Source organism: Notothenia coriiceps, unplaced genomic scaffold (genome assembly GCF_000735185.1).
Source record: "Notothenia coriiceps isolate Sejong01 unplaced genomic scaffold, NC01 NC01_scaffold00014285, whole genome shotgun sequence".
Taxonomy (NCBI): Eukaryota; Metazoa; Chordata; class Actinopteri; order Perciformes; family Nototheniidae; genus Notothenia; species Notothenia coriiceps.
The window spans coordinates 20,151-37,834 of record NW_011346986.1 but is presented as its reverse complement, the minus strand read 5'-3'; the positions used below and the strand labels follow the sequence as shown (position 1 = coordinate 37,834).

General features: G+C 40.2%; 1 protein-coding gene across 1 annotated transcript in view; it reads left to right on the top strand.

Annotated features, from left to right (window-relative positions):
• Positions 1–2,033: 2,033 nt before the first annotated feature.
• LOC104948361 (muscle, skeletal, receptor tyrosine kinase) overlaps positions 2,034–17,684 on the top strand; it is a 27,578-nt gene continuing 11,927 nt past the window's right edge. Inside the window, exons 1-12 of the mRNA XM_010774552.1 lie at positions 2,034–2,264; positions 6,068–6,194; positions 6,884–7,035; positions 7,136–7,263; positions 7,424–7,565; positions 8,781–8,905; positions 11,931–12,090; positions 12,523–12,529; positions 13,949–14,212; positions 15,514–15,707; positions 16,641–16,664; positions 16,766–16,854. Of these exons, the coding sequence (XP_010772854.1) occupies positions 2,195–2,264; positions 6,068–6,194; positions 6,884–7,035; positions 7,136–7,263; positions 7,424–7,565; positions 8,781–8,905; positions 11,931–12,090; positions 12,523–12,529; positions 13,949–14,212; positions 15,514–15,707; positions 16,641–16,664; positions 16,766–16,854 (1,482 nt within the window). The 5' untranslated portion in view covers positions 2,034–2,194. The remainder of the gene's footprint in view (positions 2,265–6,067; positions 6,195–6,883; positions 7,036–7,135; positions 7,264–7,423; positions 7,566–8,780; positions 8,906–11,930; positions 12,091–12,522; positions 12,530–13,948; positions 14,213–15,513; positions 15,708–16,640; positions 16,665–16,765; positions 16,855–17,684) is intronic.

Genomic DNA, 17,684 nt, shown 5'->3' with positions numbered 1-17,684 from the left:
GCTCCACTCTTTTCTTTTTCTTCCTTAACATGGACACCATGTGGATTACAGAGCAGCTTCAGTGGAACAAAATGGGACTCTAGTTTCTGGTTAAAGAGGAAATAGGCAGGGAGGGTCTTAACATATAATCTAACCACAAAGTACAGTAATTTTCTGAACCCTGAGGCAGCAGCTTTGAAAGATCTCAAGTGAAAGTTCTCACGGTGTTATTAAGAATGCCAGGGTCAAATGTGTCTTTTAAGGGTAACCACACCTAAGTGTCTCTGCTCCCTTAGAGAAAACAGCTCCACATTTGAAAGTTTACTGAATGCATGCAATGCAAACACGTTGCAACAGTCGATCCGCGAATGTAACACAACCAGTGTCCAATTTTCTGAATTAAATCGTTTATGAAAAAGTTTTGTACTTTTGTATTTTAGGAGCAGAGAGTACATAGTATGTGTCAGCAGAGGGAGCCAGAGGAGATACAGAATTAAACTGCTGAGTCAGTAGTCGTATTCCCTTGCATATGGTATTTTGACACTGAAATTGTGGTCTGGTATTGGGGGTGTACATTTAATCTTGTACTGTAGATTAGTACAATTGAGGTACTTTATTGGAGTATTTCCAAGTTTCCACTTTATACTTCCACTCGTTACAATTCAGAGGCATTATACATTTTACATCACTTCATTTCTGTAATACCTTTAGTCACTAGTTTGCACATTCAATTGAATAATAGAACATTTACTCAACAAGTAAGAAGTGATGTATTAGTATGGATACACACTTACTCAAAGATGCTTTTCAGCAGTATGTTGGCTTTATTAGAAGGGGAAAATCATATACCCTGCATAACAGCAACACCTAGTGGCGTGCAGTGTGAATTATCTGCTGATAGTTACATTTGTATATACGTTGTTATAAGACATGAATAGCGTAGAAGGTGAGAGTCATGCACAGTTTAAAAGGGATAAAGGGACAGTCAAAATGTGGACATTTTATGGATCTTTTTTTACAGGTTTTAGCTCTTGTCATTCCTCCTTTTTTTAATATAAAATCAACATCAAAAGAGATAGTAGGCTATTGTCTATTATATAAAACGAAAGCACAAAACTGCAGTCAACTTCAACCCTTTACGTTTTAAAAAAGCAACAGTTAAAACATATTTTTTGTTTTGAAAGATCTAGACTACAGTGTTTCCTTTACAACTAAATGTTACTTTGCCTGCTGGGGGGAGTACAATAGTTGACGCAATCCGAACCAGAACGGATGAGAAGTAAATGAACTGAAATGCCATTCCTTTCCTAAAATAACACAGGACATGCAGGCTGGCAGGCAACAGGTGGACACAAAGGCTGCCTCCAGGACTTGTGCATATGTCAAAATGTGACAGTAAATACATGTTGAGTGGCGAGTTTGAAGATGCCTCTGTGTACATTTGAGAAAAGAGAATAATGTGTTCTACTGCACGTGTTACAATCTTTACATGTACTTTTAATATTGTTAATCTGCATATGAGACTTCAAACTGAGACAAAACAAGTAACAGTGTAGTGTCATGTACAGTAACAAACTTTAGGGGGTGATGTGGCTATGTTCTGCTGCTTGTAGCCTATGTTTGTTTGTCCCCATTATGTTGAAATAGGGTAAAGTTCTGTATAGTTCCAACTTAAATGTTTCATCAACGTAATGTTGTATGTCACATTCTGTTTGTATTCAATTTAGTCAAAGGAATAATAGCTGTTTCTTCCTTCTATGTCTGTAGCCTCACTGACACAAATGTGACCTTTGACTTGGGACATGTCACTAAAAAGCAGAACCTTGAACTTAGCTTGTTGTGTTGCTCACTGTGGATGAGGATAGTTCTCCAGCACTGGAGTCTTTGGAGCTTTGAGCAAAGCTACAAAACCTGAGTGACTGTACATGAGGACAGCTAGCAGCTGCAACTGTCACACACACACACACACACACACACACACACACACACACACACACACACACACACACACACACACACACACACACACATGCACACAGAGTGACTGAGCTGGTCCTTGTTGAGCACAGAGATCATGGCTGTCTCTGGATAAGACACACGCAGACGCACACAGTGAAGGAAAACACCAAGAGAGAACGTCTCCTGACCTGCCATGGGATTCTAACAACCGGGCCTATTCTGTGTACGAAAAAGGACAGATATTTCTAGAGCCAAGATGACAGTTGTGGAAACCATTTCAGTCTTTCTGCTGGTTCTGCTCACCTCAACTTATGGGATGCAGAGAGGTACGTATAAAAGGTTTCTAAATGCTTTAATTAAGAGAGCTTTAAAGACTGTCTTTTTAAGCAAAAGTAATCAAAAGTCTCTGAGGATATTGTAAAAAACAGTGTTGATTCCGTAAAACAATGTTCCCTTAATAGATAAGGTTAATAGATAAATAATGTATAAGCTTATGTGTGCTTGGTAGGCTACATTAACAGTATTTACCAAACAGAAATGACAAAAACGGGAATATTAAAAAAGGACAAGGATAAAACATTAATGGCTTTGGAATGATTTTGATTTTAAGTGTGTTAGAATACAAAGGGCTCAGAAAGCCAAAGATCAACACTGTCAACAATGGATAGGTGAAAAAAAGAAAAGTATCACGCTGCGCATCTTTTATTCTGGCTTGATTTTTTCCAAAGAAAACAAATATTGAGTTTCACCACATACTGTACCTAGCTGTGAGATCAGCTATTTTCTACCACATCCTGTAGGGAAAAGGAGAAGGTGTTTATAGGCTTTCTTAGTGTAAATGTGACTAAATCTATGTCCTTCCTACACTCTGGCATATCCCCTGAGCAGGCTGTTGTAAATGTGTTTAGGAACCGATTCACCACCACCACCACCACCACAGCTATACTGTACAATAACATGATGTATGTTGTATATCTGTTGAGTAGAATTACTTGTAAGCTTTAATACAACTTAGTGGGTTTAAATATATTTCTAAAAATACTTTCAGTAAAACAAAATGTATATCTCATGTCTCATTGAACGCCAAAGACTTGAACGCAGTAGGTCTGGCCTTGGCCTTGGGATTTCAGGACATGTGAGATGGGCACCGTATCAAATGCTGGCACAATTTTACAGTCATATGCATAGGCATCCAAAGCAGGCTATTGACATACAATACGTGTTTTATGAGTGAAGATGTAGAGTGTATACAGAAGATTGGCTCAGAGAAACAGGTGGTGTAGCTTCTGTCACATTCGTCCAGAGAAGTATTGTAGCTGGGATTGAGTTGCCATGGTGCGGGCTTGGCAAACGACCTGTGCTTTGCGTCAGGGATTAGAAGGCTGAAATGAATGTGGATGGCATCTTTGTGTTGGGCCAAATAGTCTTAGCCATCCTTTCAGTATAAATTGTGCTTAGGAGGGAGAAAATGTTTAGAGCTGTTGGGCCTGGTGACGCTCAAAAGGCGTCACATACCGCCATTCGACGAGGCATCTTAAGGCATCGGTATAAGACGCAACAGCCTTTTTATCCATCACCGATGTTAGTCCACTCGCATAATTGTTAGAATCTAAGAGCAATGGACGTAGTGTTAAGAGCGAGAAAGTCCATCAAGTAAAGGAAGGGTGGATTCATCAATCAAACACTGGACTTAAACCCGAGTTTGAACTCAAAGTTGAGTTGTTTTAACTGACACATTATGTCAACGTGAAACTAATTCCCTCAGCTATATGAAATTATGTCAATAGTTAAACATTTCCATTTTGTAACAGCAAAACATCATCCTTTTTCTAACCCTAACGTGGTTGCTTAAACCTAACTTAACAGCGACCATTTCAAATTGTTAAGTACTTATTTTTACAGGCGACGTTATGAGCTACATGAGATGGTAAAGTTAACCATGACCATTTCACGTGGTACTGTTATCACGTGTTGGATCCCCAAAGCGAATTCTTCAAGACACCATGCAAAAGGCTTCTTCCCAATCGGGGAAACTACGACAAGAAGGGTATCATTCTCGTTGACATACAATAATTCAACCATTGCACTAAAGCAACAAATGTGTACCTATTGTAAAATAGGTATTTCAAGATTTGTCAGACTGAACCTAAATAGATTGCTTTTTGAGTCCAAGTGTAATCCTCCGTGACACAATCAACCACAGTTTTACAATGTGTGGCTACAGATTAATATTTAGCATCTCTGTATTGACAAGTGGAGTGAAACTGAATTATAACTTTACTTTTACTATTCTTTTTTGATTTGTTGTGGTTTTGAGGCTTGGGTTGTTGAGCAAAGCTAAGTTGTTTGACACATAATAATTCACTTTAATGTGCTTCGCTGAGATGAGCTCGCTCTCATTAGCTCTTTGATTTCAGTTGAGATGTATGTGAACAAACAAACAAATCGGTGTTGATCATTATTAATGTGTTACATAAAAGAATGATGTAAAGGCCTCCTTTAGTCACATGGGTCTAGTTAATGAGACAGCTTTCAAGTTTTAGGTTTTAATAAACTGTTGACACCATAACCATTATCCATTTATAATTACCCACGTAAGAAATGGTCTTATGGTGCCAGTCAGTACTATAAAATGTGCTCTAGCAGGATGAATTAAGACCATATAGTCATTTAAATGATACGTTAATGGGGGTTTCTGTGTGAGAACAAAACTATGTTTCGTGTTTGTCTTGTTTGACCTCTTGATAGAATCAAGTATAAAAACCAAATATCTGCTCTGCATTTACAATTGTTTTGGTCAGTATGAAAAACAACCAAGAGGATGAAGTGTAGATCAAAGCAAACAACAAATGGATGTTGGGGGTGTGGATGTTGGACAACTTTTCCAGCTTTGTTATTGTGAAATTCTGTTTCACAAGAGACACAACAAGCATAATGTCCTCTAAACCTTAATCCTTTCCTCCTTTCTTTTTTCTTCCTTCTCCTCTTTCCCAGTTCAAAGAAACTTTAAAACAAGCCAAATTTCTCTGATCTCGATCCACATATAAACAGTTGCTGCCTCACCACTGTACTGCTACTATCTTTCCCCATCCATTTCCTTTTGAACAGGCCTTCTCTTTGTTTTTACTCCCCCTCATTTCCCCCTTCTCAATACATTCACCCTGAGCTGAAAATAAATACACATCAGACCACCTTACTAATATGAGTCGAGCCTTACAAATAATCCCTCTTCTCCTTTTTCATACAACTCCATGACAAAATGAATGAAATAAATAAAGCTCACATCTTTACTCTGGATCACCTGGTTTATATCATAAGAACCCATTTCTTATATTCTATGTACACAGAACTGGTAATATACCTACTTCTTTTTTAACCAAGACCATCTGTGAAAATTAGAAAGTGTGTGCAGGGGAGAGAGCCCATCGTTGAACCATGTATTAAAATGTTGTTCTTGCTTCAACTTCTAGTTAAATAAAAAATGTAAATAAACAAAACCTCAATAAGTCTTTCTTTACTGGTGTCTTATCGTCTCCCAAATCGTTCTCTTTTTACCCTCTTTCTTCTAACTTTATATAATGTTGCAAAATCCCCAAAGACTCTCAAACAAACAGACTTTTCGTCTCCTCAAGGCCATCCTTCTTCTGTAAGCAAGCTGATAACCTCTGATCTGGTGGTTCCAACATTGGTCAACAGTCTTAAGTAGACTCTGAGTGTTCGGAACAGATGAGTATGAAATAAGGAATGCCAAAAAGGCCAAAATATTTGTCTGAAAAGATGCAGCTGTGAACACTTCCCTGAGTAAGACTGTAATTTACTGTTAAGAAACAACATAGTCAATTTTTAAACCCATATTCAATGCTACAAAAAAATGTGTATTAGTCATTGTGTTTTTCAGGTAATTCCATGTTCAGTGAATAAATCTGCATAACGGTGATTCAGCTCAAATACTGTTGTCCACAACATTTTAAAAAGACCCAAATCGACATCTTGTTTGTGTTTTAAAAGATATGAAAGTCTCGCCAAATGTTATAAAAAGTCCCTTTTTTTTCACAAATATCATATAGATTTCAAATAGATTTCCTATTTTGTCACCAACATATATTTTTTTCATGTGTTTACCACCTAGCGCCTCGTATCATCACCTTATTGGAGACAGTGGATATACTTCTGGATCACAATGCCACCTTCATCTGTGAGGTGGAGTCCCGTCCCCCTGCTGACATCACTTGGACTAAGAATAACCACCCAATAATGTAAGTTCACATGATGGCTGCACCATTAACTCACCTTTAGTTACTTACTTTGGTAATCACAAAGGTTAGGGTTACGGCCCGTCCACAAGCTTCAACGCTTCTGCCCATTCACTTGATGGGGTGACGTCACGCTTCGCCGAATTGCATTGTGGGAGCGTCACTACGCTTTGCTCGCGTTGCTCGCTTCAAAAGTTGAGCAATGTTCAACTTTTGAAGCTTCGACGGAAGCGTCAGCCAATCAAATCATATGCCAGTACAAGCTCTAGCCAATCAAACCGCGTGCTTGTGTGTCCGGGGCGGGAGATTCATGTGATTGGTTGTTGGTCGAGTTTCAGACACGCCCGCCGGCAAGCTTCAACGCACGCCGCCGTGTGGACGCTGCGTTAGGGTTAGTGAGATGAAATTAGCTGATTTTTTGCCTAGCAAAATGCTGACAATAAAGGCATTTTTTATGTTAATGATGTCCACTTTATTAGTTGGTAAAATGCTAGTAACATTAGCTGCTATGCTGAACATCACACTACCAATATTTGAAAAGGTATTTGTTTAAGTATAGCTGCAAATGTTGGAATTGTAGCTACATACACAGCATATAAATGGATTTTGTTTATATTGGATGATTTTCAAAAATAAGTCTTTCTTAATATTCACTTAATTTCACAGTCACTCTCTCATTTGTGTCCTACCAGGTACTATGACACCCGGTACATTACAAGGGAGCATGGGCAGATGCTTAGCATTCCTCGCGTAAGAGATACAGACAATGGAGAGTACTGCTGCATCGCCAGTAACGGCATTGGAGAGGCAGCCAAAAGCTGTGGAGCTCTGCAGCTGAAGATGAGTATGTCTGTCTTTTTTTTTCAAGATTCTATATATTCATATTCCAATCACAGTAGCATTGAAACAAAAGGCTAAATGTATCTTGTCTGTCTTTCCAACAGAGCCACAGATCAAACGCCATCCTACCAATGTAACCCTATTGGTAGAATCCAAAGCAGTGCTGCCCTGTGTTACCCTCGGCAACCCCAAACCAGATGTCACATGGCTCAAAGATGATGAGCTTATCAAAGTATGCCATCCTTTTTTAAACATACTATATATATTACCATAAAGGACTCTGACATCCCTCTTCTTGGCTTGGTTTATAGTGTCCCACAGTATTAAATTTAAAATTGTGAAAATCAGTTCTTTCTTTAAAACTATTTCAAAAATGGTGTCATCCCTCCCAGATCAGTGACCGTGTTACCGTTCTTGACTACGGTGCGTTAAAGATCCATAACATCCAAAAGCAGGATGCAGGACAGTATCGCTGCGTGGCCAGGAATAGCTTTGGTTTGGCCTTCTCAAAGCCTGTCACCATAGAGGTCCAGGGTATGTATTTTAACCTGGTTTCACTTTCTACATCTTATACAGCAGGGGTCGGCAACCCTTGGCACGCGTGCCAGCATTGGCACGCGGCACCGTAACCAGTGGCACACTCGGAATAAGTGGAATAAGTGTGCAAAAATATTTAAATTGTATTTTCGGATCCTGAACGAGACCGCCGCCAGAGCGCGTCTCCCCGTTACCTGCCATGCACGCAACGCAGCCCCTTTCTCTTTATCTCCAGGTGACTTTCTGCCGCTTTCCTCCGTGGTGCAGTGCTGATCGTTTCACCACAGAGGAAAGCACTTCACTAATTGCAGTACCCATAAGGAGCTGTACAAATGCCGCAGTTTTTGCGTGGCTGTGTATTTAGTTGAAAGCCCAGTGGCGATCTGCTCATCTCTCATCGAAATAATATGCTACAAAGGGGCGGACTGGCCATCTGTGTGTTGAACTTTCCTGTCGGCTCCCAGACCGTAGTCGAGGAGGGAAGAAGCAACAAGCTTCAGGTTCAATAACCCACTTTAGCTTAAATGACTGGAGAGAGGCGAGCTCTTCAATTAGGGAGGCCGTTGCATTTATTTAGCTGTTCTTCTGTTTCACCAAAATACATTCACAGACCTCTGTTTTTCTGGCTGCCTCGTTTTCACTTCCAGAAACAAACACACGTTCCCTCACTGTCGCTCTACCATCCCACAAACACACATGCACAAAGCCACACCCCTCTTTCTCTCTCTCTTAAAGGGACAGCGATCTCCATCTCACTCTGATGACCTAATATCATAACATGTGTGTTCTGGGAGGAATCACAGAACGGACTATCGTCCTTATTATTATGCCGTTTAAACCAATTATTTAAATGTGTTTGTTAAAATTGGAACATCTACTGGTAAAGTTGCGCTGACGTGACAGGTCCACCACACTGCTTGTCACCACAGCGAGAGGCGCTACCCCCGCCCTCCTGCTGATAGTTCACGAGCGTCAGCCCTCTACCCCCCCCCCTCCCTCCTCCCTCCCCCCCCCCCCCGTTGATAATTCTCGATCGTTGGCACGCTGATAATTTTTTTTTTTTTTAAATGGCACTTCATATCAAAAAGGTTGCCGACCCCTGTTATACAGTATGTAAAAACTGTACAGTATGTTGAGCCGGAGGAATATAGTAGTTTGGTTGCAATATATGTATGTGAATGTGTGTCTACACTTGTGTTTGTGTGTGTTTAGCTCCAGCACGAATCCTACGGGTTCCTAAGGAGAAGCGAGTAGCCTATGGCAGCCAGATTTCCCTGGAATGTAACGCCACAGGAAATCCGATCCCTACCATCACCTGGCTCGAAAGTGGGAATACTGTGAGTGTTCAAGTTCAGTGTGTTGTGTAAAAGCACATTTTTGTGGGGTTTGCCCAATATGGGTTTCGAGATGTTCGTTGACTGATGCTGTGTTTTAGCTGAATCCATTGTAAATCTACAAATGTATCTCTATCAGGGTCTTAAAACCTCTAAACCACATAATAAAAGACTCTAAAGCTATGAATGTTTGTGATCAAATTCAAACAAAACAACAATATTCATGGTGGTAGCTCTATCCATCGTGTCTATGCCCAGTCCTAAGTCTCTCATAAATGTTTGCGATTTCACTGGGAATATTGTTGTCTCTTTTACAATGGTTGGGTTGGCTCAAATGTAATTTACCACAGCCAGCATCAGAGACATTTTTATCACGTAGCTGACATTGTGACACATTGTCAGCCAGAAGAGTCTTACATAATGGGAAATCACTGACAATAACAGAGCAGATAGTCTGGAAAGCCAACATGCATTGTAGTCCAATACAATACTCAAATAAAGTTGAATAAATTAAGCCTTCATATTCACAGGGCAAAGATCCTGAACCTACTCAGCATCTATTTTATAAAATTAGCTAGCAATCCAAAGTCCAAAGAATAGAATCAGGTCTAAAGAAACAACATTAGCTAGCTAGCATCTAGCTACACATCACCATTAGATTATCTAGCGTCTAGCTACACATTACCATTAGGTATTTAGTGTTCCATTTGGCGGTCTACAGAAGCAACACACCCCAGTTTAGAGTAGTGGGAGCTAAATTATGTCTTTGTCTTTTGAGCTGACCGCTCCCCCCCCAAAAAAACGGAGTAAATCCTCCGTGCAATCAATATATTACGACCCCTGGTGGCGACAGTAGCAAAGGAGGAAGTCAGGTGACATGAATAACAACAATTAAGTACACATAGGAGAAAGGTCAGGGAAGAATGTGAGGACTTGTTGCTTGTGAGACATTTGTCCTTGAACAGCTTTGCATGCCAATTGTAATGTGTTTGGTATGCTGTCCACATGGCTTGATCAACAAAACGATTAAAATCATATCAAAGAAGCAGCTTACTTCATGGTGACAGAGACTTTAAAGGATTGTTTTCCATTTAGCTAATAATACACAGTGTTATCAGCTTTAATTGGAATGCCTTTTCAAAGGGAGCCAGTGAGGTCTTGAGGGTCTTGAAAATCTGACTAGATGGATGTACAGCCCATCCATGTAAGGTGGCCCATGTTACAATCTGTAAAAGAGCGCTGATTTGTGAAGTCATACAAATAAATATAACAGTAGGAGAGACATTATGTACCTGCTGACAACATTGTTTAAACAAGCAACAGAACTGAAACAGATTTGTTACCAACAGTGCCAAATTTCCAATTGCCAAGAAGCGTGCTAAGTTTATTCCTCTAGTGATTATGTTCGAACATGTGAGTCATTGCGATGGTTTAGTTTTAACCCCCCTTGCAGTTGAAACAACATGCAATCATTTTTGGGACATCAGGAGAACACATTATTCACAACTCGTGCCAAGTGTTTTTTTTTATTCTTGTTTTTTAAAACACCAGGACAGTGAGTTTGCGACTTCCTGCAAACCCTAAGGAAGAAAAATCAGACCAAAAAAGAAATACATGTACAGCTCTATTAAAATTTGAGTTGTTGTGGTTGAAATGATATTCTTGACCTTCTTAAGAATGTTAAACAGGACTTTTTTTTTAGTCAGGCAAATAAGCAAGCACACATTTATAATATGTTCCATTGCGGGCAGACATACACTGCATAACGTCTGGGTATTTAATAGTCTTGGTAGCTAACTACAAGGTGATTACAGGCCCATAATACTTGTAAATAAAGTATGTGTGTGTGTGTGTGTGTGTGTGTGTGTGTGTGTGTGTGTGTGTGTGTGCGTGTGTGCGTGTGTGCGTGCGTGCGTGCGTGCGCGCGTGTGTGTGTGTGTTAAATTGACTGTGTGAGCTGCTTTCCTGGCAGATTAAGGTCATTAATTTCAGCGGGGCTGGATCAAGCTCGTCCAAAAAACAATCAGTCATACACAACTTTAAATATAGATGCGTCGCATATCAGCACCCACACACACAAACACTACAGACTGACATATCATAAATAGATATATGCAGGCGTTGTGAGTTGATACAGAGACTAAAACTAACAAAGACATTGTATGTCATTACATTCGTACAGTGTGAATGCCAGGGAATTTTTAAATCATTTAAATGTTCACGAGTGGTTATATTAATGCCTGACACATAGTGTACTGTGGGCACTTCATTTATCAGCTCAACACCCATGATCCTGTGATATACTTAGTGTATGAACACTCTAGACATTAGATCAACAATTTTAATTTATTTCTAATTTCATCCTCTGTACTCAACTCAATTATGCGTTACCGAAGCGTTGGTGGGAATCAAATCGAACAACAAAAAAAAGGCGGTGAATATTAGACCTAAATGTATGAGGTGTCCGGATAACACAACGCCAAATAAATCATAATGTAGCAATAGGAAACGGTTTCATAACATGTTTGGCATGAAAGCTTTATACTGATAATATGTCGAAAGGGCCACTGTAGCTCAGTTGGTCGCCAAGCGGAGGACCAGGGTTTGAATCTGGCCCTGGACCATGTTCTGTGTGTCTTCCCCCTATAGCTTTCACTCAAAGACACTGGTTGCCCAAAAAATTCAAAAGGAAAAAAAGAGACCACTCCCAATTGTTCTTAAATCTCAATCTAATTACTATCTCATTACAAGTATGACAGCCATTCCATTCCAGTGTATTTTGTATTCCAACCCGGAGGCATTTTGACAGTAGTTTATAGAATAACATATATTTTTTCATTTGACTAATTCTATTCCAGAGCTATATACATTTCAGGCTGTTCTGCTGCCCCCTAATGGACTGAAACAAATGTATCTTTAATGCAAGGGGGGATCATTTTGTACGTTATATTATAAAACAATTGTGATGTATATGTGCCCTTGCATGATGACCTGGTTCGTCTGTGATATAATTGTTTTCTTTATGTAGATCTCAGGTGCATCGGTCGAAGAGACTTTGATAGGAGAGGTGATCCTGTCTGTTCTTAAAGTGACGGTGAATAAGCCAGCTTTGTTTACATGTCTGGCCGCTAACCGACACAACTCTGGAGCTAACACTGTCAAGGCAACTGCTAAAGTCACTGTCGCAGGTACTCACTCTTTTTCATCTCCATTCCAAAATGACTCATAGAAACTTGTGGCTCTTACGTCTGTGTGTCTGGGGGTTGTTTCTGCTTTGTCTTGAGTTATCTTAGCTGCCATTTATATTAGTTGTGTTTAGCTTCAGCTGTTGGTTGTGCCCCCCATTTGGTTGCTACCTCAGACACACTCGCCCCCCCCATGACCCCAGTCCTCTTAAACAAACACTCACACATGTCTTGTTCCCTGACCACACACACTGCCCTCCACCTGGTTGTCCCTCTCCATCCTCACAGATAGCTGTCTTCGTAAGAGAAGCACAATGGATAGTTTTCTCTTCCTACAGAAACTCATTTTTGCCTTTTTTCCTACTCTCTTCACCCATTTCCTCCTACTTGCGTGTCTCCAACCAACGTCTTACGGATATTGCCACTTCCCCATAGAGTGGAGGTAAGAGAAATGTGCCTTTTCAAAACTCTCAATGTACTCTTTCTTTATTTACTAGTCAAAGTGCTAGTCAAAGTGAGAGTCCATGTGTTTGCCTTTTTAAAACTCTTAATGTACTCTTTCTTTATTTACTGTAGTCAAAGTGCTAGTCCATGTGAGAGTCCATGTGTTTCATAAAAATGACACAGCACATTACCTGCTGTCAGTGAATCCTATACAGGCACTGTAACAATCTTTATTTAAATAACCTAAGTGCTGTTTCTTCCTCTGGGTCAGCTGAAGACAATACACGTTTTAGCTCTGGCAATAAACTACATTGTGGCCCGTCATCCAGCCATATGTGAGCTGAATTTGAACTTTGCTGAATCGCAGCACACCCCCAAATCCCACATCTGGACTATGTAACTTCAGAAAGAAACAGAGGGAGATAAAGATAGAGAGGTAGAGAATACATGGAAATGCTGGCCTTGTGTCCCGTTGAGATTTTCTGAGGTAAGATTGAAGACAGAGACAGTAGATTATAGGTCATAGACAGACAAAAGGATCTGGCATAATGGCTACATTTTGCCCTTTTCTTTTTCTTATAATGTCTATTGTAAGGAGCACTGGAAGAGCCTGAGACTTGAAGTTTTCATTACTAAAAACGACGCTGTAGATATTGTTCATATGACACTAAAGACTTTGAATCTTTAGATGTACATCCAAGAACGTATGAACAGGCGTGGGTGTTGAACAGTTTGTAAGTGTTGCAGTACACGGGCAGGCAGAGAGACAACTGGAGTGAGGGCTGTCAGATAAACAGAGAGAATGTGGATGTGAAGCAGGCAGAAATACATGTGGATTGTGTGCATGCTGGAGGACAAACAGATATATGAGTTGGAAAAAAAGCAGGCAGATGGAATTGCAAACAAAGAATAGGAACACAATACGTGAGAAAGGCAGGTTTATGTATCCATGACTGATCTTTTCAATCTAAAAGGCTGCCAGGAAGTCCAACAGACAGACATGATGTAATTTCCTACCAACCTTCTACAAGCTTTTTTCTTTTAACATCTGGATTATTTTAGGGGAGATTTCAAAGATGTAGACCTTGTAGATACACATGAACTCTGGTCAGCCGAAAGAGTAAAATATTGATTGCTCTGAGGTCCAATAGTCAGAATCTTTAAGGGATTTAGATAATGGATGATTGTCATACCCCCAAACAAAAAATAAAACCTGATCTTTTGTTATAGCCAGACAAGGTCTTCCAATTAGCTATAAATTCATATATCTGTTCATCTTTAGAATGTATTTTGCCTGACAAACACTTGAATGCAGAGACCTTTATCCTTTATTATGTTGTTTTTGGAAGCATTGTGGTTTTCTATGTTTGTAGACCAAGTAATAACCAATCATGATAATTGTGTGTCTTCTTCATAGACTCTACAAGGGCGTCGCGGGCTACTGCAGTGCGTATCGTGGAGATGTGTGCCGCAACATACTGCAAGATGATCTGCTGGTTTTCTTCAACTCCTCCCTCTCCGACCCCGAGGACATGCAGGAGTACCTGGTTCAGAGCTGGTGGACGGAGTTGGAAGGAATCAGTGTGCTGTGTAGTCCCGCCGTGCGCTCACTGCTCTGCCACTCCTCCTTCCCCGACTGCAACCCATCAGGCTTAGGACCGGCGCCTAAACCTGTCTGCAGGTAGCACAGACCTATTTTTTTTTTTGGATTTGTTAGTAGGCCTACAGTATAGACTGCATTTTTTGTAGGCTGACCCAGCAGACCTAGCATCGCTAGGATTTCCTAGACAAAAAGGAATGTGATTTTTCCAATGGATTTTGGAATATTTCAGAAAATAAGATCTGTGGTTAGTGTGGTAGTTACCTTTACAATACGTGCGCGTCCCTACATATTAACACAACTTTGTGATGGCCAGAAATAAAAAGCTAACGTAATACTATGAATGAGCGACATTACGGTCGCATGGCTCGGTGTCACTATCGCTAAGCAAAATGTGGCTAATCTTCGGTGTGATGACGGGCTTTTCGTTACCACCATTAGGGCTGCACAATATTGAAAAAAACTGACATCGCGATATTATTTTCCCCTGCGATATATATTGCGTTTTTTTTTAACTATATTTAACCGGATGAAGGATTTTAGTCACGGACGTCTGGATTTTAACTGGTAGACTCATCATACCTTAAGTCATGATCTAACATGTCATGATAATGCATGTTGCTTACCCTCAAATAAGGGGGTTCCCCTGTGAATGAAGAAGAGAAGAACCTTTTTGTATCCAAGATAGTTCCAGATGGCAGATGTTGCTTTTCTTTTTGGAAGTAAATCTTCATTCTCGCCGGTATTGTCCTCCTCTGCCTCGCTCATTTTTTACCGGTGTTTTGATGGTCTGCAAACTAGCGGGGCGGGGCCTGCTGTGATCTGATCAAGAATGATTGTGATTGGTGGTTTGCTGTGCATGCAGAGCCTGCATGTCACTCACTCAAGTACCCCTAACATGAGAGCCGCGCACGTTTTCCTTTTGTAGCAAGCATCAAAATAATTGTAACATGACGTGTTTGAGTTAATGTACCTACTTAATATCGCACGTCCTAAAAATGAAAAAAAAAATAATATATTATAATTTTTTTTTTAATAAAATCACACGTCCCTGCGATGTGAATATCACGCATGCGCATATTGCGGTTATCGTCATGACACGATATATCGTTCAGCCATAACCACCATCCACCGTTTTTTAAATACATAAGCTTTAGACATTCACAAGAGTGATATTTACTCACTTATTTTATGTTGTAGAACAAACGTGAACACCTCTTAAGATCGTGTTAACCTTAGACCTTCAGGCTTTGAGCAGGGAACCAGAAGTTGTAAAATGTAAAGTTGTTACCAGGTTTTTGGATATATTACTACACAACTCTATAGGAAAGCAAAGACAGCTGAAGGAGCATCCTCATGTATTGTCTTCCTTTACGAAACAGGGAACACTGCCTGGCGGTGAAGGAGCTGTACTGCCATAAGGAGTGGTATGTGCTGGAGGGCAGCAGTTCAGCCCAGCCAGGCTTCTTCAGCTCTGTCCCTGGGTCACACTCTCCCACTTCACTGCTGCCCAACTGTCAGGCTTTACCAAGTCTGCACACAGATCCTGATGCCTGTACACATGTCCCTTTTGTAGGTAAGATATCCCTCACTAAGATAATTTTCAGAAGTGTTTGTTTTCAAAATGCACATCATCTAAAAAGGGGAAGAGTTTGGCTAATTTGGCAATGTCCAGACTTTCTGCTAACTTCCAGAGAGTCCACTTGGGGTGCATACTTTACAAAATTAAACACTAAAGTACAAAAATATATAGAAGTAAAGGATATGTATCATTATACCGGGTTTAGGATTCATTATATTGGGAGGCTTTGGAACACTGTAAATCTATATCTAAATCTATAAGAATCTTATAAGAGTAATACATTAAAGTGCCCTACCAGAATTGATGACACCAAACATGTGACAAAGTCTGGATATTTGGACTATTTTATTATAAGTTTTTTAAGCATGAGCATATTATTTTATGTGTTTTCTCAAAATAAAAAATAACTCAAGAAACAGTTATGCAGAAGTTTGTTTACAGCATACAGAATGATGTATAAACGAAGGAAGCCGTGGAAGATGGTAACTAACAGATCAAAACTTTACCTCATCTTACGATCATTCTTTTAATTGTTCTGCTAGATTCAGCCAGAGATAAGATATGTTGAACCTGTACTGCAGCTTGGGCGCAGCAAATTCAGCATTCAATCCTAAAGGAAATTAAGCGTTGTGAAAAGGAAAAAAAGAAGTTGGCTAGTTGCATTTGCTTACAGCCAAATAAAGCTTGGCCTGCTTAACTGCAGGTCACTGATACTTATGAGGTCATTAAGAGGGTCTGAGCAACTGAGCCAATATATACAACTGCAGGCTAGTATGTGTGGGGTGTAGGCTTTATCATAGGCGTAGTGTGTGTATGTTTGCTCTGTAAGACAATATGAAATGTACTGAATTGACATTCAGTGATGTACTGATTTCTCCATGATATATTTTTTATTCAACTTTACTTTTAATCGTTTCTACATTTCAGACATCAAGAAAGATCAAGTTACAAGTAAGTCTAGAAACAAATATATTTGTTTAATTTAATTAATAATTTACTAAACGGTTACTGTTAAATCATATTAATCCCATATCTGTTTTCCTGTTCAACAGCAACATGCTACAATGACAGAGGGCGTTTCTACCAAGGCAGCTTGAATGCGACAAGGTCTGGGATACCGTGTCAGTCATGGAGCCAACAGGTAATGTGGTGTGTGTGTGTGTGTGTGTGTGTGTGTGTGTGTGTGTGTGTGTGTGTGTGTGTGTGTGTGTGTGTGTGTGTGTGTGTGTGTGTGTGTGTGTGTGTGTGTGAGAAAGCATTACTATAAATGCGTAGAACTTCAATATGCGAGGCAGATACTGTACAAAACAGAGTTGATAACATTCGTTCATAGCAAGGCCCTCTATCAAACTAATACCTGTATTTTTTAAATCCAGGAGTCCAACTAAAGTGTGACTCATGTTTTGTGTGTGGATGTTCAGTTTTAAATCAAACATTCCTGACCTCTAACCAGAAACAGAAAAACATACAAAAGTGCAAACACAAGCACACACACATCCCCTTGGCCCAAAAGCCTCTTTATGTTTTTACGGCTTTGCTCAGTGAGAGAGTCTGTGAGGGTGAGCTGTTACTACTCTCCTGTGCAGTGTGTGTGTGTGTGTGTGTGTGTGTGTGTGTGTGTGTGTGTGTGTGTGTGTGTGTGTGTGTGTGTGTGTGTGTGTGTGTGTGTGTGTGTGTGTGTGTGTGTGTGTGTGTGTGTGTGTGTGTGTGTGTGCCAGGTCAGCAGAGAGGGAGGGGCTCATCATGTCACATCCTGCCTCTGGAAGCAATTAGCTTTCACACGCATATGCTGCACAGACTCCATCACTACCACACACACACTCTGACATGTTACACTGCTCACACACACAGACATACAGTACAATGGGGCAAAAAAGTATTTAGTCAGCCACCAATTGTGCAAGTTCTCCCACTTAAAAAGATGAGAGAGGCCTGTCATTTTCATCCTAGGTATACCTCAACTATGAGAGA